Raw genomic sequence first — 25,224 nt, forward strand, 5'->3', positions numbered from 1 at the left:
CTCCACTTGAATTTTTGCTCCCGAGCAGAGCCGGGTGGAAGCGGAGGCAGGGGCTGGCGGGGGCAGCCTGCGGGCGGGAAGCCTCTGCCCTGCAGGCACTGCTCCTGCTCCTGCTCCTGCTCCTGCTCCTGCCAGGACGCACCTCTCCCAGGATTTCCAACCTTCTCCAGGCAAGAGGGCACAACGACCTACTGGTATTTAAAGAAATGCTCAGCTCCTGCTTCGTGACAGCTTGCACTTCTGGTGGCCTACTCATCTCCTAGGTCTGACTTAAACTGAGCAGGAAGAAATTACGTCAACGTTTGATCATTAAAGCAAAAAGTTTATTCATGTTTGAAACTACATATAACTACCACGAGGAAGACTTTTCAATCCAGGGTGTAATCCAGTTAGAAAGTAACACGAAACGGTTTAATACATTAGAATCACTGCCACAAATTATTTTCATGACTCAATCAGTTTCAGAATCGCATACAATACAAAAGAGAGAAAGAAAGGGCCCCCTGTTACACAGGGGGAAATATACAGTACTGAATACTGAAGTCTGTATGCATTACAATTAGTTGTTGGTTTTTGCGTGGATTAGTAACAAGATGAAGAACATTCAAAATGTTTCTCAGTATTTACAACAGTTTCACTGTTTTGTGTTAAACCTAAGACCCCATGTTTCCACTTCCGCTTCTTTAAAAGTTGCCAATGCAACCCTGATTCTTTGAAAAGATTACAATGTACATTACATCTCATGGGGAAACAAAGAGTTAATTACAAGATGCAAAAAGATAAGAAAGAGACAAACTACAGCGTGAGTATCGTTCAGAGGTAGTAAGTGAGCACTCTAAGCTACAGAACATGTTGAAAGTCTATTGGTTTGTATGAGTTCGCATGAGGTAATAAAGCTGTGTTTGATTGGTGAGATGTATAAATACTCTTTTGCTACACTATGTACAACACTCCATATGATGGTGCTTTTTCCTTTGCTTTTTTCCTTTGTTTGTTTGTTTGTGGTTTGCTGCCAAGAAGAGGTAACGAGTCTTGGCAGGCGTGTGCAGCACCTAGCTCGTACTGTAAAACCCCGGGTCTTGGCTTTCACAGAGATCAGCAGCAAGTGTCTTCATCTCCTAAGAACACCCTATGGCCGGTGTCGAAACACAGAGAGGAGACGCGGGGTCCGGGTTGTTTTAGCAAGAAAAGATGCTCCTGGTTTCCAATCTAATTTGTAAGACAATAGATCACAACAAAAATGTGACGAATAAGGATTCTTAAACACAGCCATTGTTAACCAAAATAACCGAACAGCTCTTTTTATTCCAACTCTATAAGAGATATGAAAAGATTAAACACAATCAAAGTCTGCAATTCATTTCGACTCTCCATGGAAATATGCACGAAGTTAAATTTAGGTGAGGTGTTTCTTTGTGTCTGCTCTTGCTATTGAGGTTAAGCTTGTCCTGTACTTTTACCCTTAAGGCCAAGTAATTGGCAACTGTTAGACCAACATCGTTAAAACTGCTGATAATAAATTATGATAAAATAGTTACAGGGCTATAAACAATGCTAAATCTTGGCCTAATTGGATAAAGTGCTTTTTAACATTGTGTGTTTTAAGTATAAATACAAATGATTATGATACCTTTAAAAAACAGATTTACCAAGTTTTCTAATAAGACAAGGTTTTACAGTAAAGCTGTAGGTGGTTGGCTACAAAAAAACTCTTTCCTTTTTCTCCTGTGACTCTGAATGCGCTAATCAAGGCATCTCAGCTCAGGGAAAAAGTGTTGCTAGGAGATTAGTTAGAGGTATCAGAGTGCACACTTCCCGGCCCTTCTGTAGGGGAAGTCACAGAAGATGGAGTAGTTGCGTCCTGCCAGCCTCCATTAGCCTGAAAAGGGAAAAACAATTCAATTGATACAATTACGCATATTAATTATACCATACACTGAAAGTATCAGACTGGCAAGCCCGGGGTTTGGGAGGAGATGCTCTGGGAAGGATTTTCCTGCACTCCCTCTGGCTGCAGAATTTGCGAAAGGAAAAAGCAGCAGGCGTTAGGCGAGGGATGCCGACAGCACGCTCTGCCGCACCGCCGAGCCTTCAGCGCAGAGGCAGCCCGAGAGATCAGAGGCCGTTTCGCCAGATGCAAGCAGCAATTAGGACTTTGGGATTTCTGCAAAGACCATCCGCGCTTTAATGAAGAACATCCTTTCAGCCGACACTTCAGCTTTTCCCCCTCAGAAGACGAGTCTGGGGCAACCCATGTTTAACTCCCTCATCTCCCCTCGCCTCCCAAAGTTTGGAATCGCCTTCCTCTGCCTGGCAGAGCCCTCCATCGAGCTGCTCCACCCGCTGAGCCGGGTCCCTGCAATCCCGTCCGCCAGCGCACAAACGTAGGGCTGCGAGGCGGAAAGGGGCTGCTCAGATCGGTTTTCCAATTATCTCTAAACGCAGCCCCTGTCTGGGATGCTGCTCCGTGTCCGCGCGCCGCCGGCCCTCACCGCGTCAGACCTGCATCAGCCGGAGCAGCGCTCAGGAACAAATTTGCCTTATGTCTCGGCCGATCGAGGCAATTGCTGAAATCAATGTCTGATCAAATTTCTGCTGTGGCAGACAGCTTGTCGCTACATATTTTTATGTCAGTCAAGAAGAGGGAGGCGCAGGGCTCGTGAGTTGGGGGACGCTGAGTGGAAGTGACGGGGAGGCCTCTCCACACAGCCCGCGAGGGCCGCCCCGGCCCCGGCTGCCGGCGCCCCCGGCCTTGGCAGGGCCGCTTCCCGGCAGGGAAAGGTTAGCCTATGCTAATGTGTTTATGACGTGCTTCGTTACCAAAACGATCAGTGGCCCGGCCGGGCAGCACGGGCTGCAGTATCACCGTGCTCTCCCGGGAAGAAGGGGCAGGGGGGAGCCATGGCGTCGCGTGGGGCCTGCCCGGCCCTCGAACCCCCGCACCCCGCCTGGCTCGATTGTACATGACAAAAAATCGCTCATCTGTCATGACAAAAGGAAACGCTTTATGGCTTCCACGGGAGGAGAAAGAAGCCTCAGTAATTATCTCCTTTGCAGATGAAAAACAGCAAACAGAGGAGCTCTTATCCTGACAAATTCAAAGGTTTGGGTTTGGCTTAAGTAAAATTAAGGGCAACACCAACCTGCAATCACATCACTACCCGCTTTAAAATACCCAGCTGTTCAGATGCAGACTGAAAACATACAAAATCCTGCTCCAAATGCAGAAGCATTGCTGCTTTTTTTATTTTTTAAAGATATGAGAATCTACTTAGAGAAAGAAAAACTCTTGTGCAGATATGAGTCTAAAGATATTCCATCTGAAGTAAACATCATTCCTCTTTTATCCAAATTTATAAACAACAAATGTACAATATTTTTACTCAGCTTGGCAGCTGGAGGAGAGGTTGTCAGCAAGCATTCTTTTTTTCAAATAAATTAATCCTTACTCTGGTGGTTTGAGATTATGCACTGTATTATACAACAGCGCCTTATCAGGCCTCATCAGTGAAGATGGAATTCATGTCTGTAAAATGCTGCAGGCAATCACAGTTTCATATTTTATCATGTTGATAAGGATATCGCAAATTCTCTGAAGCATTTCAAAACACTTAAATGAAAAAGGAGAAATGCAACTAAAAGGCTTTTTATATGGTTTGTTGTGGGTTATTATGAGTTATTTATAAACCCAAAAAGAAAGATTTGACATTTCAAATGTAAAAGATTTGAGTATTTAATGGTACTTTTTTCCCTTTACAATTGAACATCTTCAATCACATTTTAAATCATTAATATTTACTCTCACGGCAAGTGGAAGCCCAAAAAGGGGGAAAAACCTCCCATTCCCTGTGGCTGCAGTATCTCACCCTGGGTCTCCCCGTTTCCCCGCAGCCGCCCTCTCTGCGGGCTCCTGCCACTGCCCAGCACCCGCACCCCGATCCACAGCGGGTCGTGGAGCCGGGGCGGCCCCGGGGATGGGGGAGACGGTTGCCAGACAGGGAATTCTCTACAGTCATTTTAAAGTCCATGAATATGAAGGAAAACAAATGAGAGTCACCTCTCAAGCAAATATGAAACATTAAAAAAAAAACTTAAGCATTAATTGTTGAAGTTGTAAATGAGAGAAGCAAGCTGGAAATGAAGGATGAAGAAGATCTGCCGTGGAGCCCTCGCCACAGAGGCTGCTGCTGTGGGTGGTATTTCATCCCAGGCTTTCACACCGACAGAAGAATAGATCTCTGTGTTTATTTATCCTGGCGCCTCGTGTGCAGGCTACGGGGTCCAGCCTGCGAGGGTCTGAGCACTGTCAGATCTCATCGCTTACAGCGCGAGGCAGGACATTTAGCACCTATCACCATCAAGCCTATAATCCCTCAATTTACTAGCATCTGTTTGCCAGACTTACTACTCTCTCCCGTTCGGAGTAACAAGGCCAAAAGTACTTCTCAAACACAGGAAAAATGTGCACCCTTGAAATGGCTAAAAGTATATCAAAAGCACAGGCCTGGTGTCTGATTGCAGGCAACAACAAACACAAGCACGGAGTTATTGGACCATCTCTGTGCGAAGAACAAGAGCCTTCTCTCCAAGGCTATTACTTTCTAACTCATAAGGCTGAAAAATATAAAAATTCAAATCACTTATAGTCACGGTTCTAGGAATTTCTCTCGTCTTACGTTAACAAGACTCATAGCTGTACCAAGGGCTATTCTGCGGTTCATCCCCAAAGATGCGGTATTAAAAATGCTATTGCAAGAGTAATTAATACATGTATTAATGACTGCATTTACCTGACACCGTGCTTATGGCTCTCCAAACTACTGTTCCCCTGGGTACTCACGTTTAAATTATGTGGACTGTACAGTGAATTTCCTCCCAAGCCATCATTGTATCCTCCCGTCTGATTGATAACATGACGCAGGGTATCCACCTTAAAGTAAAGGGAAACAAAATTCATCATTCCAAATCTATTAAAACATCATCACTTACAATAGGCAACATTTTGAATTATGTGAGCCAAAAGGGTTTAGCATCTTCTATGAAAGGCAAATTTATCAATCAAGAATGACTGGCAGAATTTCAACAAATCCTTGCATGTTAAAAACCATACATCTTTGCTTCTCACACCAGCCAAACAACAACTTCCTCACAGCAGTGCATCCTGTAGGTCCTTCTTAAGTGTCTGCAGCAAAGTGCTGTGCATATTTATACGTCTGTATGTGCTTGCATGTATGGGAAGAGATTATGGCATATATACTGCATATAAAACATGGAGTTAGCCCTGTCTGGAAAAGTGACTGAGAATGAGTTGTATTTTAATAGCTCAGTTAGATGTGTTCTGATGTTTAAATAAATAAATAACTAAATAAAAGCTTGTCCAATAAATGAACGAAAGATGCTTTTAAAAAAGAAAAAAAAAGAAAAGGAAAAAAGAAAGAAAATTCACTGGATTAACAGTGTCCATGGAAGTCAGACGCACCCAATCCCATTCCATGAGCTCAAGCCAGAGCCGAATGCATTCACAAAGCTTAAAATTTCAATCAGAAAAAAATCACTCTTTCCTTTATATTTGTGAAATTCAATGCTGGGGTAAGAATAGGTCACATTCAGAAATATGCAGCCTCCACTCTGCAGCGAGGCACAGACCATTTAATAGAGCCAGAGTAAGGTGGAATTTTTAGCCCAAACCCTACCCTGCTAGAAAGGCCCTACTTTGGGGCATTTCTCCTACCTGTGACTGCACATTGGCTCCGACTTGGGACCCCTGGTAAGAATCCCCATTCAGACTCTGCATGTTCATGAACATGTCCCCAGAATTTGGGAGGTTAAAAGAACCAGAAGAACCTGGAAAGGAAAGAGTTAGGTAGCTGAATAACAGAGAGCTGCAAATATATAACCCCAGAGACCTGAGGGCAGGGGAAGGAGAAGACGACAGGAGAGGAGAAGGAGAGGCAGCGCACAGCAGAGGGAAAGCTGCCGGCCCCGGCACAGGGCAAGCTCGGGCTGCCGGCCCCCCGCCCACAGGCTCAGCGCATCCCGCCGGGGACTGCTGCCGGCTCTCGCCACCGCACCGGCTGCCGCCCGGGAGCGCTACGCTGGGAAGCCTGGAAGCCCCGTGCGACCCAGGTCAGCTTCTCCCTGTGGAAGAGCAGCCCGTACAACAATGGGTTTTCATGTTGAGAGCTTTCCTCCGGTGGATTGCTTCATCGTGAGATGCTATCACCAAACACTCGGAGAAAAACTCATTTTGAGTCTGTGCTTAATGTCTCTTTCAAAAGGAAATGGCTGGCAATTTCTAATTAGCCGATTTATTACCGTCAGAGGAGGAACCTTTTTCTTACTTTCTTTTGATTAAAGTTTTTTTCCCCCATGGATCTTTATACCCTTTAAAAGTTGTCTACAACTAAGTCACAGCAAAATTTCGCTGTAAATAGTGTCCAACACATCTGTGTTTCGTGGAAACCTTTGCCTCTGGAGCCCAAAAAAGTTACTTCCTCTACAAACTCCTCTACTAATTTAATGCTTAGATTTGCAAAATGTCAACAACTTGCTAGCGAGACAATTTTTAAATACTGCAGAAGAACATGTGGTAGAGCAACTCCAAAATAAAAGTTGCATCCTTAGATTTCTATATATAATATCAACTCCATTTCAAGCAACCCAGAGTTTAAATTCTAATTAGTGCATGCTAAAATATTCCTCTATTTTGTTCTTATCTTGACAATAAATTTAACAGTTCTACAAAAACATACTTGGAGCTCTGCCTCATTTTATGTTATTTTCATCGAATGAGAAAAAGCTTAAAATAGCTATGGAAACAAAGAAGCTGCCAGAAGCCCAAGCCAGGCAGACGTTACCACTGCAGGAATTACGTGGGCCCCACTCTGTTGCCTCGTGAGGCCGCGGGAGCTTTGCCGCCGAAGCCACTGGGACCACCTATGGCAGTGCTGAGCCCTTGCTGCGGTCCGGCCTGGAGTTCCATGGCCTTGGTACCACTCCCTGTGCCGCGATTAGGTCTGCTAGGGAGCTGCAGCCTTCTCAGCCCCACCGAACTCACTAGGGCGCCATCCAGGGTCTTCCTTTACAGACCACCCTTCGGGATGCTTTAACGCACGGGCCGGGTACGTACCAGAGTTTGGTGTGGTGGGGGAGTTTGTCTGGTTGTTCTGGACGGCCGCAGCCACGGCGTGTGCTGCGGTCACAGCCGTCTTTGCTGCGTAGAGATTGGCTTCTTCCTGGAACTTCCCGATGTTCTTCTTGTACCTGATTCTCTTATTGCCAAACCAGTTGGACACCTGCAGTGGAGAGACATGTGAAGGGTGAAGGACACAAAGCGCTTGACCCAGCAATGCAAGATCACTTTGAGATGTCATGTTTGGTCCAGCAAATACATGCGTCCCAGCCCCCAACCCCCCTCTGCTGGGTACTCCAGTTAACTAAGCAGTAACCGAGGATCAGTTAAATATTACTATGGATATGAGCGTGATCTGGCTCTGCTTCTCTGTTGGCAAACTGATGCATGAGGGGTGACTCTTTGATGACGACACACATTGTGGAGCTTGCTGTAGCGTTTAGTACAGCATTGTCTCCCACTACTATGAGCCATTTGTCAATGAAATCAGTGCAAGACCCCCAAAGCTGCTCAAAGGGGACCAAGGTCTGGTTGAGTGAGGGCAAGCAAGGAGTGAGAGCAATTGTTCTTTATTTTTGGGCTGGAACAACCCTGGCAGCCCACTCATAGAATCATGTTTGGTCGGCTGAAAATGAAAGGAATCATATAAATCAATAATGGCTGAAAAGTCACTTTGTCATCTCCCTTTGAAGATACTGTAGTGAAGCCAAGATGGCTCACGGGGCACCAGCTATTAACCCACGCAGAGGTCATGGCTGGAGCCGCTCAGAAAAGTTCATACAATCTTTCTCAGTGGCTTTGTTTAACTTCAGCTGCTGTAACAGAGCTCCTGAACAACAAACGCAGTGCGTAACATAGACGACGGCCAAGGCTGCTGAGACACGAAAGCATCTGCAACAACACAGAGGGGAGGGACCAGCAGTAATGCAGGCAGTTATCGCCCAGCCGCCCGGCACGGGGCGAGGCAGGGGCTGGGGGCCCACAGCTGTGCCCGGCCACAAGCCGCGGCAGCTCTGCAGCACCTCTCACACCCCCGTGCTCCACTACAGCGCCCAGTAAGGCACCCTGCTGCAGGCAGGAGACAAATCCGGCTGTATTTTATGTAGCATAGCTTTTGTTTAAACACAATTAATGAAAAGCCTCTAGCTTTTAACAGTAATATCAAAGGTACCTTATATATTCTGTTCCCTAGATAATACTCCACCGTATTCTATATATTGCACTTAATATTACCTTGTCAGTCACAGAAGCAATAATACATTAATGAAACCTAGCAAATAATTATTGTGGACAATCAGATTATGCTTTATTAACAGTTTCATAATTGAGGAATCTCTGTACATCAACTGTATTGTCCACGGATGTGTGCGAGACCCCTCTGTTTATGCACGCCCCTGGACCAATCAAACAACAGCCATCACTAATAAAGGTTTATTTAATTCTCACAGTAAAATTTTAATATCACCAGCAGCCTGGGGAAGCCTCAACGAGTGGATTTGCTTGACATCAGATCGTTTCCATTCTGCTAGTCCCAATACTTCTTAATCTTTAATATCAAGGCAATTAAAATTAATGGCCACTCATCCAGAGCCACTGTGGGCAGTGTTTCCTTGACATCAATTGTTTGATGGGATTACCTAGAGGTTAAACTAACAAGCAAGGTTTAATTGGAAGCAATGAGAGGAGCAGCGATCGTACGTTATGTTTAACCCGCATACCACATCTAAATGAATATCCAGAAATGTTAAACTATTTCTGATACTAAAGCGTGTGCCCTGTGCACCATCAGAGCACGGCATCTGGGGCTGCCACAGCTGCCCGAGAATCCACGGCATCCCTCTGGGGTAACGCAGTCACCGCCCAGGTCCCTTTGCCTTCCGGCCGAAGGTCTCTCTGCTCTTCCATGAAACACATCCGTGATGGGCTGCAGCAGAGCCTGCCATGGCCCGGGGACGCCGGGGCCCCGGCCGCAGCCAGGCGTGCACGGCCGACACGGGTGGCTGGACATGTCCCAAACGGGGCTCGAGCGGAGGCTGTGCCGGGCAGGATTTGCCACCGTGGCATTTTTCCTGTGGGGCTGTGCTGGCTGCCTGCAGCTTCTCCTCACACCTCACCCTGCCCTTGCCGCTGGCACCATCCCGGTCCCAGGGGAGGGCCGGGATGCTGGTGCTGGGCTGTCCCCAGTCAGCACTGGGACCAGGAGGAGCCGCGGCACCCTGGCTCCTCGCCCAGCCCCGCGCTCACCCTAAAAATGAAAGTTGCCTCCATCGCGAGCTGCTTCACAACACATTTTTCATTAAAACAAACTATCTCTTCACATAAAAAAACAATGAACATCTTTCTCCTCCTGATCATTGAAGGCCAATTAATTAATTGGGCTTAATTGTATATTACATTTCAAACAATACTGTTGCTCTTATTTATCATGTTAATTGCAATGTTAAATAAAAAGACAATAAATTATTACTTAAATCATCAAGATGCCTAATGTGGGATTTGGGATGGGGCAGGCCTGTCTCGTGTCTCCGCACTGGATGATTTCATGGGATAAATCAGGGCTCGTTCTGCAAAAGACGCAGCTGACGCGAGAGCATCACTGCTGAAATTAGTGAACTACATGTTTATGGATCAGGGAAATTTTTCCATTCTGTTTCCAGGTGTTTGTAGCACACAGTTTATGTTCCACACCTAATCAAATGGCACAAAATGGAAACTTTTTTAAATCGATGTGGCACAATTATGGTGCATGATCTAAAACTAAGAATTTTACCTCTAGAAACTATTTAATTAAGCTCGCATCTTTTTTTTTTTTTTTTTTCCTTGCTTCCCATATGAAGTCAAGGGGTAAGAGCCCACACATCCCACAGCCACCCCTGTCAATCCGCTCACAGAAACAGACTCAGAAGAAGCAGGGGCAGGAGGAGTGTTGAAAACCAGCTTCTGCATTCTTTCTTTACAAGAATTTTAAATATATTCCCTCGTCAGCCACATCCTTCTTTTGTTTGAAGCAGTGAAAAATTTTATTGCTGTAATCCACTGACACGCTTTCAGCAATGACTGTGCCCTTTCTCTAGCCCACATGATGGACTGATAGTTGTTCATGACACCCTGAAAGCGGCTCATCTGCAAAAGTATAAAACATCAGCCTCGCAGCCATGGTAAGGGGAGAACAGATGATACAGTTTATCTCCCTCGAACACGTGCTGATCGGGTAGCTCTAAATTACAGCCGACGATGTTCTCTCTTAAGGACATTTTTTCCCCCTTAGAATTACCTTTTCCGTACTCTTAAAAATGAAATTGTGCGAGGTGTTCATCTTAATAAACAGTTTGTCTTTATGCTTTTCTTGAAAAACCTTCTCTACGTATTATTTTAAACACCAATATCAAAACTGAAACCATCTATCTCCCATCTGCAACTAAATGATTCCGGGAGACAATTTTCTTTGCAGCTCAGTAAAGTGCTATGGCAGCAAGATTTCCAGTGAGCTGCTTAATCTGGGGGGAGGGCAACCCAAAACACTCACTAATTAAGTGTTTGAGGGAGAAAACATTCTGCCATGAATCTGCCCCCAGCATTTACAAGGCCCTGACAGTACAAGAAAGAAACACCTTGGATCATCGTTAGGAGAGGCTACAGGGGAAGCCGGGCTCAGCCACAACAAGGACAAAGCCTCTTCATCGAAGATGAACCACAACCTCCAGGAGTTTGGAAAGCCATCCGTTAACATTCTTTTCTTTCATTTTCCAGCTCTTTGCACCTCTGGGGCGTTTGCAGCATGGGAGGTAAGCGGGGCACGGTGCCAGGCACGGCGATGTCTGAGGGACTCCTGGGCGAGGCAGGAAATACGTGCGCTCAGAGATTTTTCATAAAAGCCCTGTGCAAGGTGTAGCTCAGTCACTCGCTTGGATGCCATTGCTTATCCCATGCGATGCTACTCCTGCCAGTGTTTTAAATGACTGCTCAATTCACCCCTGATTTCTGGATTGCATCCTCTGACTTCTGCTGCCAACCACCCCAGCAGCGTGCACTGGGCTATTTTACAGTGCTTGCTCAGAGCTTTTCTGCTAGATGGCCTCAAAAATATATACATTTTTCAGTACAAAGAAAGACAACTCCAGCCCAGTTTGACCTAGTAAATACCAACTAACCCCACAGTCCCGCTGTGCGGCCTTTGGAAGTGCCTTTGAAAAATCAAAGATTAGGATATCCATAGTATTCACATTTTCTGCCTGTGACAGCAGATCTATCAGGAACTTAAGCAACCAGATGATCACAGGCACTCCCTCTCTCACGTACACGCTCCTCTCCCATTGCCCCATTTTCAGGCTTTCCCACCATCCAGAGGTTTTCCTAGCCATTTATAACATCTTGCCAGAGTAAAGCTCCGGCCATGGCCCCAAACGCGCTCCTCTGGCAGTCGGTGCCCAGGTCGGGTGGTCAGTGCTGCCCTTGCTCCGGGCTGGAAAATGCCACCCTGCAAAGCTAAGAATGCTGCAGGCAGTGCTACAGAGGACGCAATGCAGCTACTCCCATCACTCACCCAGGCTTCCTAATGGATTCAAGAAACAACTAATTCATGCTCATATCAAATATTAAAGAGACAAACCTATATTCATGTCACAGGCTCGCTGCTGCTGCTACATTTTTGGACCATCTGCCTGCTTTTTATTTCATTCTACAACATATACATTAAATCTTATCAAACAACCAATTAAGAAAGAAATCAGATCTATTAGCACTAGAAGCAATCAGTTATGGCTTCTCAAATGTTCCATCTCATTTCCTTCAGTCACTTCAGCCTTATCTAGATCTAGCTTTTTATCCGTCCACTCTGCGGGATCACTAACTCCTCCTCCGCCAGGCACAATTCACCGTCCACTGAGTGGACAGAAACCACTGTTTCTGCTGTGTGCTCTACCATGTCATCTCTCCCAAGTACATTTTGCCAGTAGAGCCAAAGAACTTTCGGTTTCTCCAAGTTGGTGTTGATGGTGTTGCCTCTCAACTACACAGCAGCTGCCTCGGCTTGCGCGGGGGAGATTTTTGGACATCACTTACTGGAGGAATTGCTATAAACCATCTCGTGCCAAGAGGACTGAAACCAGCAGCAAGATGTAGGGCTGCAGATGCCCAGGTACTCATGTGCTCTCAGGCTCTTTGGCTGGTTCCAGGCATCCACAGCAGCCACGGGGATGTGTGTGACACAGAAGAGGTGCCCAGAGGCCACCAGGGCTGCCCCTGTACCTGCTGGGGCTGCAGTCGCTCGCGTGATACTGACAGTGATGAAGGAGCAATGGGAGAAGGAACGAGTTTGGTGCTGAATTTACCCATAAAAATTCCTGCTCTTCACCACAGGCACTCATAAGTGGACTGGGAGAAACTGTCCCCATCTCCAGCCCTTACCTTCCCCTGGCACCAGGCACAGGCGCTTCCCACCCAGCTCAGAGCATGGTACCTGCTGTGTGCCGAGGAACGAGCAAGGAAAGAGCAAGGCATGCACAGGTGTCCACTGGCCTCTCATGCCACAGGGCAGTTTTGCTGGGGTTTGTACTGAGGGTGCACCCAAAGTCAATTAAGTAATATCAAATCTGGGGCAGCTGGCCGGCCCTTCATTTGAAAGTCTTCAATAAAGCGCCTGAATTTTTCATGCATTCAAAGGAGACCTATAAAGTAAATCTCAACTCAGGTCTTAATTATAAAGCTAAAGGTTGCGTTGCTAATAATGCCAATACTGCAGCCTGCAATCATTAATAGTTAACACATTCGCTGCAGGCATTGTTCCTCTAAAGGACCTGAAATATTGATAAGCGGAGCTGATGGAGCTGGGAGGAGATGGCACACCGGCCCTCGCAACGGGGTGGCTGGAAGACTTGGAAACCGCTGGTGAGCCTTCCCTGCCACCCAAGTGTGACCTTTCCCAAGCTGTATGAGCCTTATCTGCTGCGGGAATAATCTGTTTTTCTATCAAATGTACAGGCCACAGGAAGCGTAAAGTGTTATTTTGCTTTTTAAACTATCTGGTGAAGGGAAGGTGAAGGAAAGCTCAATGGAGCGGCGCCATCGGCCTGATCATCGCTGCGAGACACCAGCCCAGAGCTGTGAATACACTTTGGTCTATACAGAAAGCAGCCGTAGCCAACGACAGTGCACGTTTCTGATTGGGGAGATGCTGGTTTCTTGCATTAACTTCACAGTAACATCTGTTATACATGATAAAAGGAGCAAATCTGCCTAATACATTTTTGTTGCAGAGAAGCCACTTGTGTCCCTTCAGTGTATCAAGAGGCTGAATTTTTGGCTGGCTTAGAAAAACAACTTCAAGCAACCAAAGAAATTCTGGTCTATAGAGAAAGATTATATGTTTGTCAATAAACTGGCCTTCCTCCGAAATAACAGTAAGTTGTAATGAATTCATAACAGACAGTAAGGGTCAGCAAGGACTCTTATTGACTGCACAGAGAGAAAGCTGACGTGAAGCAGGGTGCTAAGCTTATAGCCTTTTTATTTCTACTTTCATCTGTGTACGCACCCTCTCTTTAGCCCAGCACAGTCCCCGCCACCCGCAGGCGTGCTGCCTTTCCTGCGGAGCTCAGTCACGTTCCCTCACCCTGCTGAACTTCATCAGGGTCAATAATGCAAATCCGAAGGGATTACAAAGGTCTGTTGGGGAGGGACCTTCTCCACATCACATCCCTCCGTTGGAAGCACATCCCAGAGCCCGGAGCAGACGGCAGTCTTGCGGGGAACAGGGAGGTTGACACACTGCCCGGGGAGCAGAAGAACGAGGGCCGCGACCCGCTGCTTACCTGTGATACTGTGATGCTGCATTTCTTTGCCAGCTCTTCTTTGGCTTCTTCACTGGGGTAGGGGTTACTGAGGTGGGAGTAAAAATACTCGTTCAAGATTTCTGTGGCTTGTTTACTGAAGTTACGCCTTTTCCGTCTGAAACAAAAAAAAACAAAACCATGGCTGTTCTTCCCAATGCAAACAGGTCTCCAGCAGGGTCAGCTGGGGTGGAAGTGACCCTTGTTTCACATGTCCATGCTGCAGCACACAGCAACGCAACAGCAGCGCCTCGGTACCCTGATCCCGTTGGGGCCGCCCTCCACCGGGGCTCTGGGCACTGTGCAGAGCGGGTGCCAGGCTGCAACACGCACATCTGGCCACGCAGGGATCTGCCTCTCCGTGGGGTTTCATCCCACGGGTGCATAGACCATGTTGTGTGCGGTGGCAGAAAACACGCCGAAGCAAAACGCGAGGCAGGGCGCTGAGCTGGCAGCCTGCCCGCAGCACCTCCACCCCCGAGCCCGTGCCTCCCGGCTGCCCAATCGCTCCGTGCTGACAGCGGCCTAACGAACCTCTTTCCCTTTAGCGGCAGGTCAGCTGGGGCTTCTGCGCAGGTGCCTGGGCTGAGCACAGCAGAGGACGGGTGGCCTCGCTGCCGTGTCCTTACGGAGCCCTCGCTGAGCTAATTGGCTTCTGCGAGCAAGCGGCTCTCAGGGCTTTGCGAAGGAGACCCATCTGCAGCCCCTCCTGCCGCGGGCCGAGCCAGGCCCAGGCTCTCGCACCACATGGGACGGGTACTGAGGTGTGCAGCCCCGCAGCCCTGCCACAGGGTGAAGCCTCTCCGGAGCACGCCGCCCGGCACGTGCTCCAGCCATCCCAGCGGCGCAGCCCCTCCGGCATGGCCGCAGCCAGCCCGCTGCTGCGCACTCCCTGCGCCAGTTACAGCGGCAGCATCTGCACAGCTGTGGTGCCTGCCTTCCGAGCCGACATCGGCTACACTCCTTCTCCCCAGAACATCCTCTGGAAAGCACCGGTTAAGCAGTTCCTTCGGAGCTCCCTTCCCCTCAGGGCTGGTTGCAATCAAACTGCCTGCGCCCGAGGCCAGCAGGCAGCCGAGCGGCAATCCCCAGCGCTCTCTTCCAGCAGTATCACGATGCTGCTAACTACGCTGTATCCTGGAGCAGCAGACTCTCTCCCTAGAGCTATGTTTATCTCATTACTGTGCTTCCGCTCATTTTGCCTTATTTACCTTCCTCCTTTTTAAAGAAATCACTTTAAAATGTGCATCTGCGAGCTTTACCTTTTGCAGTTACTGGAGCTCTCCATAGACATTTCCTCCAACTGTTTGTAATTACCCTAATTTGCCACACCTGCCAGTGACCTCCTTGTTAATAAAATTATTTTGCTCTTGTTTAGCTCCTCACAGCTTTCAGGTGTGAAGCAGGAGCTGGCTGCTGAGGGGAGGCTCTGCGTGGTGCCTGCTGCTCCTCCCTGCCCTGCCGGCTGCCAGGCTCCTGCGAAAGGGATGGGGCTGGGGACTGACACCCCACCTCATCGGGGCTTCCAAAGAAATCTGGCTCTGCCTGCAAACTTCCTCCTAATCCCTGTCCGCCAGCTTCCTCGCAGCCAGCAGAAAGCACAGCCTGTTTGACGCTGGTGGGCTGTGGGATGGGTGCTGAGCTCCGGCAGCGACAGGGGTGTCAAAGGGACACGTGCGCTGGCTGTGAGCGGTTCAGAAGGTGCTGCCTTCTCCTGCACCCCAGTCAGGCGACAGCTTGTTGGGAGATGGGCCAGCAGATCTGGCTTTCGGAAGCATCGTCGCCTTTCTTTCCTCGGGCACGCAGCTGCTCACTCAGTGCCAGCCGCAGCCCATGGGCACGTCCCTCCCAGAGAACTTAGCTCTTCATTACGGGGTCAGTGTTTTGCAAGGCTGGCCTTATGCTGCGAGACATCGGTACCGGCAGCCATTTAAATAACTGCCAGGGTGACGAAACAGCCCTTTGCACGAATCCTATGTGACTTCCACATAGGCAGGGTGAACAAGCCACCATCGGGTGAACAAGCCTAGTCTCTGCACTACAATAGGTAGAAAAGTCTCTGGTGTCTGTGAAAGCTCTCTGAAGGAAACCCCCTTCACGGCAGCCACTGGCTGAAGGACGAGGGTCCCGGCTGTGTCGGGGGCAGAGCAGCCTCTCCCAGCGGGTCCCTGCCCACACAGGGACACAGCTCCCAGCAGGGCCAGGCTCTCTCTGGGCTGCCCAGCAATTGCCCCTTCCCCACCTCCAGAAAGGGCGGGGGGCGCTCGCCTCTGCCTTACCTGGCATCGAGGAACCTTGATCTTAAAATCATTACTGCTTCACAAGTACTTTGTTTGAGTTGCATCTGGATGGAGCTGAATTTTCGATGAATGATGCCCACCATCCTTTCAATCTCCTTGGGAGAAATGGGACGTGTCCGGCTCTGTTCTCTGAGAAGGTTCATCACATGTGTGGTAAATTCATTACATGCCTGCGAAGGAAGGAGAGGTTTAGAAATTGTTTTGTGCTGCCCCACAAGGACAGAAGCTCAGGCCTGTCTGCAGGGGGAAGGCAGCACCAGGGGGCTGGGGACCCTTGCGTTGCCCCGTCTCCTCCGCACATGGGGCTGGGAGAGCCGGGACGGTCCTGCAGCAGCCAGGGGAGCCGAGCGACCGCGGCACAGCTCCTTCCACGCTCATCCCTCCCAGAGCAGGCTGTGTCCCTGCGGCCCCAGCCGAGCCACAGTGGAGAGGAGAGGTCGGGGTGGGCACGTGTGATGGCTGCGGGCAGAAGGATGCGAGTGGGGACCAGCACACGCTCAGCGGCTGAAGGAGCACAACTGGGAAGGGCTGCATGTCCTGCGACCTGCCGACCCCAGGCAGGCAGCTGGCAGGGATAACACCCCGCAGCAGGTCAGGAGCTCCAGACCCTTCTGCGTCCCCTTAGAGAGTGGGTTTCAGCAAAGCCGTGCCCGAGCCTGGCCCGCACCGCGCCGCCGAGGCGCTGGAGGAGGGAAGACACGAGGAGCCATCAATTATCAGTCCCAGGCTGTGCAAACGGACACGATGATATAAACTTCTCCAGGCTGCATCATCAACAGACGCCACCTGATCCGAGCCTCCGCATGACCAGGCGGCTGTCACACTGGCATCCCGACTTTCCCCACGCCGGCTGGAAGCTGCCACCAACTCGGCTGATTTATGTCTCCCTTATCTCGTTCAAAAACAAACCCCGGGACTGCTGTTTGCCAGGCAGAGCTGCGTGGCAGCCACGGGGCTAATCCCTTCCCAGGGGCCAGCCCGGTACTCCAGCACATATCGAGCACTAACCTACCCCCATCCTGACGGAGCCCTGGGGACAGCAGAGGGGCCGGGCGCCACGCTGGCCTCCACGGGGCCTGCGAGCGGTGCAAGGGAAACTGCTCCCTGCTCCCGAGCCCATTCCAGGCGAAGGTGGAGGGACGCAAGGCTGATGCCTCTGCGGGAGGTCTGGGCTGCACAAGGGCCAGCCATCGCAACGCGCCGCTGGGCTGCGATTGCAGCCAAATAAGGCCAAAGGATTTCACTCTCGTGCATCTAATGTAACGGGCAATGAGCACGATGCTCAGCAGCCAGTAAATCACGCGGAGGAAACACTGCGAGTATCTCGTCCAGAGCACATACGTTGCGTATCTGTTTGACTCTAGCTCCCCTTTTCCTCTAAAGCCAGGGTGAAAAATATCTACGTAATTTCTCTGACAACTACGTTTTCAGGGATTCTCCTGCATTTGAATAGATTGTGCGAGGGAAAGAGTTAAAAGTGAAAAGTTTATGCATCTAAAAACTCATAATTTCCTATAACATTTGCTGAACGTCTCACAACTTATTAAGTGAAGCCATCTATGAATGCAAATGCTGATTAGCAATTTGGCAATAGCCCAACATTCGCAGAATTCACATAGCTTTTCTTTAAACCAGTAGTTCATACATGATTAATTAGAACATCTCATTTATGTAGTGTGCACTTTAGCTCATTACTCTAAGTAAAATTCGTTAAGTATTTACATTTAGATAATTAAAATCTGGGTACACCCTTAAGAAAGATGCATACACTTCAGGCAAAGTGATTTTTTTTTCTTTACACTACTGAAAGTAAATTACAGGCTAATTTACATCCTTGCAGCACCCGTTTGGAGGCAGCTCTGGCGAGGCTCGCTGAGCCTCGGTGCAGGGGCCCTTCGCCTGCCACCACCGCGCACACCGAGGTCACGGTGCCGCAGAGGCTGTGCCAGCTCACCGCAACTCCACGCCGGCGCGGACGCGGCGGCTCCTCCTGCCAGCCGCTGCTCCCTGCCCTTCTCAAGACTTTCTGAGCTCCAGGTTAAGGAGTTCTGTACTTCTCATCCTCGCTTCCTGTTTGCATATTTTCTTTCTTTTGACATTTCAGGCGGCAAAGCCCGCGGAGGTGACCAGCCGCCATCCCCTGTCGCCACGCCAAAGGGACGGGGACGCTGCCCCGAGCACCCCAGCCACCCTCCTCTCACCCAGGGAGACAGGAGTCGTCCCAGGTGACCCGTTTCTCCTTCTCCCATCCCAAAGATTTGGCCGGTGTGATGGCAGCCCCGGCGCAGCAGCTCGCCTGCCCGGCGCGGGAGCAGCTCCCAGCCCCCGGGGAAGCGTGGCAGCCCCCGGCCTCGCTGCGTCCATCCTGCGTGTCATCTGCTGAGCTGCCGGGACAACCCTAGCGTGCAAAGCCTTGGGTTCAGCCATCCGACCGATGGCAAAAGCACCATCTTTGGCTCGTCTGGTAAATGATGCAGAGAGGCAGGTAATGTAGGCAGCGGAATGTAGCAGCTCCCTCCCCGAGACAAGAGAGCAGCTCTGACTGTCCTAAAGATATGGCTGAATCCAAGTATTTGGCACTGAAAGCACATTTCAGGCCCACAGCTTGTCACGTGCCCCCTTGTTTGCAGATCTGGGGAATTCAATTTTAAAGTACAGTAAAAATGGCAACTGTTGCGTTAAAAATATTTCCAGATATGTCTTTTCTATGAGAAATATTTCTCCACAAATCGAGTATCAGAAATTGCATGTTTCAAAGCTAAAGTGAGTTTCTCGCTTTCAAGAAGCAAAAATCTTTCCCTCAATTTACTTGAGTTGCTTGATGAGACTTAGTTTGGTTACAGCTACTTAGAGGGCTTGGTTTTAATTTATCTTCACCAGCACCTCCCATCTGCAGAGCTACTTCAGTGCAGCAGAGTGGAAGTAAGCTCAGAAGACTCTGATGCTTTGTCTTGTTTTCTCTTGTTTATTTATAGCGTCCGAGCTACTTGATCCCTTTTTCAGTACTATTTTTCAGGCCTCTGCTTGGTGCCCGAGACATTATTAATAATGTCAGGTTATAAGTGATGGCCTTGTTAACCTGCTCAGAAACCTTGTAGGAGCGGGGATGCTCCTGCTGGCCTTAATGCTTCATCAAGACTCCTCAGACGAGCGCAAGAAAAAGAAAGGAAATGGCCCAAAACAGTCTTCAGGGGCGGGCACCAGCCAGGGCTCAGCTCCGTGGGGCCGCTGGGGTCTGCCGAGCAACCACACTTCACCTCGGTTTGGGGGGAATTCAGAAGACATCTGTGAACTCAGGGAGCATGTTCCCAGCTGCTCCGGGAGGCCTGGGACCCTTACAGTACTTTTGCCTACAGCAAAAAATGTATTTCAGTGTAATTATAGAAGATAGCTTTCAATATGTCATCTCTATTATAGGAGCTGTAAATTATGGAAGGAGCTGCCTGTGTACGGCCATTTCTCCCGGCGCAGGGCGAGGGAGAGCTGTGTGATGGCGTGACACACTTTCCATTTCTCTCTCTCTTTTTTTTTTTTTTCTTCTTTTTTTTTTTTTCCCCGAGTGCATTCCCCTAACTGGCAACAAACGTCAGGATCAAACTCTGCCTGGAAAGCATCTCCGGGAAGATGCTCTGGTTCCTGCTGCCGACTGCGGCAGCAACGCCTGCGCCAGGAGAGAGATGGCAGGAGCTGCTCCCCCTTCCCCGGGCAGGTGCCCTGCATGGGACCGAGCTGCCCCCCCTGCCCAGACAGGTGCCCTGCATGGGACCGAGCTGCCCCCCCTGCCCAGGCAGGTGCCCTGCACGGGGCCGAGCTGCCCCCCCTGCCCGGGTAGGTGCCCTGCACGGGGCCGAGCTGCTCCCCGGCTGCAGCAGGGACTTGCCTCTCCAGAACCTGCAGCGCTGGAGGCAGATGCAAAGTCCCGGCTGCCTCTCGGCTGCCTTGAGACAAACCGGCAGGAGACAGTTTGCTGCAAGGCTGGGGAAATTATCGTAGTTCTGTAGAGCAGACGTCGCTGGGTGTCAGGAGCAACAGGGAAGCGTACATGTTTCCAATCAGCTCCACCTCTCTCTCCTTCTCCTAGCAGCACTTGAGCATCCTCCAAAGTTTCCCGTGGTGTGGACGGATGGCTGTGACATTTCAGCCGAAACCTTTGTAAATGGAGCTACAGGGCTAAAAATGCTACCGCTTCCCCCACATCATTAAACTTATTAGAGTCAAAGGACACTTGCCAGGAAACAGCTGCAAGCACCGACCTGCAGTTGCTTTGGCCTCAGATGTGCCTCCAGCTTGCATCCCCGTGGTTTCATCAGACGCGCTCCTGCTGGGGAGTGCTCCTTAATCCCGCGGCCGTCTCCACCTCAGCGCCACGGGCTGCACGCTGCGCCCCACGCTGCCGGCAGAGCCCAAGGGTCCGCGCAGGACATTTGGGGTCCTTGGAGCGTGCAGGGGGGTTCGTTTGAGGGAGAAGAGGAGATTTGCACAAAGCCCCTGTCAGTTCTTTACTCCGTTATTTGTTCACCACTTGAAGAACACAGTGAAAGAGGCGGCACAGACCAGGCAGTGCCGCCGGCACCTGAACCACGCCGGCCTCACGCCAGCCTCTGCAGCAGGATGCTGCACGGCCTGTGCCGGCGGGCGCCATCCCCCCACAGCTGGCGGGGTGGGTGCCCCACACCCCTCCCCACCACCCCATTGCTTCCACCCACTGCTGGCGCCCGGTCGGCACCCGTCGGCCTGTCACAGACCATGCCTTTGCTTCTGGTGGCAGAAAAAAGCAAAGCAAAGAGCAGGAGACCTTTCAGAGGGTCTTCACACAAAAAACAGGGAAACTAAAATAAAAAGTTATCAAGGCACCAGGCCCCGCTCTACGCTGGCGAGGAGGGAGGGGACGCGTGCCACGGCAGAGCGCAGGGCTGGGGAAGGAGCCGGGCAGCACCGAGAGCTCTTCTCCTCGCCCTCGTGGTTTCCAGTGGTTTTATCTCTGCTTCCACATCTCTTTTGTGGTTTTGGTCTGCACAGCCTGATGCTTTGCCGTGATGGGCTGGGGGCAAGTGCAGGACTTCCCCGGCTCAGCTCGGGAAACCACCAGCTGATGAGGTTCGCTGAGCTGATTAGGCTCAGGGTTTACAAGCTTTATTAGGGCACCTCTGGGAGGCGAAAATGAAGACATCGCTTGAGGCTTGCGAGGGCCAGGGGTCTTGTGCCATTCTTCCCTCCCCCGTCTACTTTGATGCCATTGTTCATTGCAAAACCAGAAAAGAGAGGAGGCAGAGCGGTCTCTCCTGCAGATCACAGGGAACCCGGGCGGTTCAGCCCCCACCCTGCCAGCAGGAGCCACGCTTCGCCTGGCACCAGCCGGCACCACGCCGCAACCACAGCCGGTGCCACCAGCATGGCAAACGTGGCGGGTCACCAGATCCCAGCAGTGAATGTAAACCCCGCGGTCTCTGCGGCAAGCTCTTCACTCCAAACAAAGACACCGAGCGCCGGTGTCCAACAGAACCGGGGTTTCCATATTTCCTACCCGAAGTGGCAAGCCCCCAAGCCTGGGCCAGGCGCTGTGCCGGCGCCTCACCACCCGCTCCCTTCCAAACGGCTATGGCCGACGCGCCGCGGCCGAGCCTTGCACCGGAGCCCGCGGGCTGAGATTGCCAGCACGGCCCTCGCCTGCCTGTGCTCCCTGACGCACCGGACCCAGCTGCGACACCACAGCATGGGGCACGAAAGCGGCACCGAGTGACAGACAACTCTCCTCTCTGCCTCTCTGGGAAACATGGGCCCGGGTGTTCCTTTTATGCAGTTACAGACAACAGAAAACACTCAGGCATGCAAGACATGCGTCCTGGGTCCAGCGAGCGGCTCCTGGAAGCCCGACGGACTCCCGCAGCATCATGGCTCTTTAGGGGAGGGGGCGGGGAAGGGGAGGAAGGGACGTGGTCCGGAGCCTGGGCAGCGGCGGGCGCTGGCAAGCGGAGGTGCGGAGGAAGCAGCAGCAGGTACACGTACAACTGAGAGGCTGATGTCTGACCTGTTCATATTTCTCCAGCTCTGTGTGATAGATTTGTCTGATCTGGGTCAATTTGGCTCTGTAATCTGAGTGTTCAATAGAGTTATCTGAAGACCCTCCAGAGGCTGCTGCGGCTGCAGCTGCTGCCGCCGATCCCCCACCTTTCTCCGGACCTGAGACTCCTTCTGCCAGAAGCATATTGTCTAGTCTCATTAGCTGGGGATCGGGAGGGTCTTCCTCCTGGGCTCCTCGGATGCTCAAACCTTGGGCAGAAAAGAGAGAACAAGAGAAAACACAGTCAGTATTTCTTGCATCTGCCCGGCCGCTGCCCGCTCGCTGCACGCCTGCGAGGAGCCCTGCTGCAGAGCCCTCTGCCCACGGGGCCGTGGGGACCGGACCTGCCCACGGCCCTTCCTCCATCCCTGCCGCGGTCCCCCAACGGGCACCCTCCTCCGGGGCAGGCCCCAGGGAACCGCGGCCCAGGCAGGTGCCGCAGGGTGACGGCGGTGCCGTAGGACCCTCTCGGTTCCCATACAGAGCAGGAACGTCTTCGGGAGGCTTTTAAAGGACCCTGCAGAATCTTTAAACACCTCATTGTAAGTATTAAAGGAGTATTCGCGTGAGTACAGAGACATACGCCTTCCGGTTGTTTTCCAAGACAGAGCTAAATCTACGCAAGGCTGGCGTTACCCTGTACATTATATCACTTTGATGCACGACTGTGTGGTGAAAGTAAGTGCATTATTTATTTGGAAATAATTGATTTCCTTCTCATTTCCTTCCAAATGGATCTAAGCACCATGTTCTCTTACGAACACTTGTACTACTGGATTCCAACCCCTCCTACAAGGTCCAAGCGTTGGTTTAAAATGCCTGGGGAAAGAGCTCCTCAACTTGCTCCTCAGCTACAGGAGACTTCAGGCAAAAAGCTGGAGGTGCTGCCGCTCCCGCTGGCACGAATGGATGCAGCCACTTCCATGCGTCCCCACGGCCTCTGGCTCCACACAGGTGGAGCTGAAATTTCACACAGGAGAAGGAAAACAGAGGAGACAGAACAGGGAGCATCGCCTCGGGAAGGGCCGGGGCAGGATCGGGGTGCCCAGGGCCGCCCCGCTCCCCTGCAGGGCAGCATCTCTGCTCCCAGACTGGGGACAGACGGCAAGGAATTCAGCCTCCCTGGGCCGTGCAGGAATTTGGTTGCTATCGCAATGCCAGGATACCAAGTATGTGTCTAAAATTGCCAGTGCTCTTGCACTGTATAGTTGGGAACAACATTTTAAATCTAATTTTTGTTTTAAATCCAGAATTTCCAAAGCGATGCTCAGTCAGCAGTCTCATCTGCGTCCTATAGATCAAGGCTGACAATTTGTAAGTTTAATCAGGTCATGCAGGCAGAGTGCCAAGCTGTTATCAACGGTGCCGAAAAGAAAGTTTAAAAATAATTACAGCAGTACAAAAATCACTAGAGCCGTGGCTTCTTGAATCAACATTTCCATTGGAGATGTAACGCAACCAGGTGCATCCCAGCCCAATTAACCTCTTTACATCTGTTTAAGAGCAGGTATTGGAGCTCTGGATAGAGCGGGTCCCGGGGGTCTGCCGTTGGCACCCGCCTGTTTGCGCGGGCGCACGTCCCCACTCCTCGCAGCGCTGCGGGCTCCGGAGGGGCTGCGCCAGACGTGGCAGCACCGTCCACAGCTGAGCACCAGCCACGCCGGTCTCTGTGCTGGCCGGGAACAGCAGCCGCTCCCGTGCAAACAGATTTCACCCTCAGTGTCCTAAACCCCACGCACAGCGGGAGATGACCCCCTGACCGGCCAACCTTCCAGGCTCAAGAAAGCACAGCATTAATTTCGCTCTAAAATACACATTTTAAACCTGTCACTTCATTTAAAACTATAATTCCATATAATTTCATGGGAATAATAAAAATGTCTCATCATCTCTTTAAATTATTTCTGTTGCCTGTTCAGAGGTCCACAGCCGAGCGTGGTTTCACAACACAACGCATCGTCCCGGCGGCCCCTGGGCTGGCACACAGGCATCGGGGACAGCCCTGTCCCGGCTGCGGCCACACGTGCTGCTGCCCGAGCACGTGGCCAGGGCGGGCGATGCAGATGCGGGGGTCCCCGCGGCAGGAGGGGGGTGGTCCCTGGCCGAGGGAGCCCTGCGCCCACCCCAGCTGTGCGGACCCGCTCTGTCCCTCACCCCCTCCTTCCCCCCCGCACTCGCTGCCCTTGCTCTTGGCGCAGCTCCTGGGCCAGTGCTGCTAACAGGGGGGCAATTTTTCTGTGCTGTTCTGGTGAGCCGTTCCTCCTGTTTATCTTATTCCTCCTCTGCTCTGGTATCAGCATGTTTAACAACGTTCTGCTTTTAATCCGTTCCAGCTCCCGTTCCCTTCTCACGAATGATTTCTGCAGTTGTTTCTTCCTTTTGCTTCTGGACCGTTTCTCAGTCCGCGTTTCCTGTGCTCTATTCCAGCTGCTTTTCTCCAGCTCCATTTCTGCTACGAGCCCATCCACCCTCCCAGTATCGCGGTAGCAATATCATGGTAGCAGCCCCACACTGCGCCCCTGATGCTGCGAGATGCCAGGCCAAAATCTGCAGTGGAATAATTTGGTACAATTGCTGCTATTTCTGCATCATTTACTTCCACGAACAGGCCAAAGATTAAAGGGCTTTGTCCAAAATGACACTATCCACCCACTCTTAAATAATATTCACAATCCCCAGTCCTCCTTGTATAAATCTGACGAAGGACAGCAAGCGTTCCCCAAGGCTTAAATGCAAAAGCTGATGGCTGCACTGGAGACTGAAGGAGCCGGTGAGAGGCCCTGAAGCACAAGAGGAGGAAATTCAGCAGATAAGGACAATGACGAAGACACTAAGGTGTCTCACATGCAACCCTAATGCATATCTCGGCAGCCGGTGACAGAGGGGCTGGCATATTGTGTTCAT

At 50.8% G+C, this 25,224-nt stretch overlaps 1 protein-coding gene across 2 annotated transcripts in view; it reads right to left on the reverse strand.

The window, feature by feature from the left end:
- Positions 1-301: 301 nt before the first annotated feature.
- PBX3 (PBX homeobox 3) overlaps positions 302-25,224 on the reverse strand; it is a 114,149-nt gene continuing 89,226 nt past the window's right edge. The window contains exons 3-9 of one of the 2 annotated variants that reach the window (XM_074608199.1): positions 22,288-22,529; positions 16,239-16,429; positions 13,942-14,077; positions 7,130-7,295; positions 5,732-5,844; positions 4,841-4,930; positions 302-1,879 (exon numbers count right to left, since the gene is read on the reverse strand). In XM_074608199.1, the coding sequence (XP_074464300.1) occupies positions 1,787-1,879; positions 4,841-4,930; positions 5,732-5,844; positions 7,130-7,295; positions 13,942-14,077; positions 16,239-16,429; positions 22,288-22,529 (1,031 nt within the window). In that variant the 3' untranslated portion in view covers positions 302-1,786. The remainder of the gene's footprint in view (positions 1,880-4,840; positions 4,931-5,731; positions 5,845-7,129; positions 7,296-13,941; positions 14,078-16,238; positions 16,430-22,287; positions 22,530-25,224) is intronic. The other variant, XM_074608200.1, reaches the window with a different exon arrangement.

The sequence above is a fragment of the Larus michahellis genome, chromosome 15 (genome assembly GCF_964199755.1).
Source record: "Larus michahellis chromosome 15, bLarMic1.1, whole genome shotgun sequence".
NCBI lineage: Eukaryota > Metazoa > Chordata > Aves > Charadriiformes > Laridae > Larus > Larus michahellis.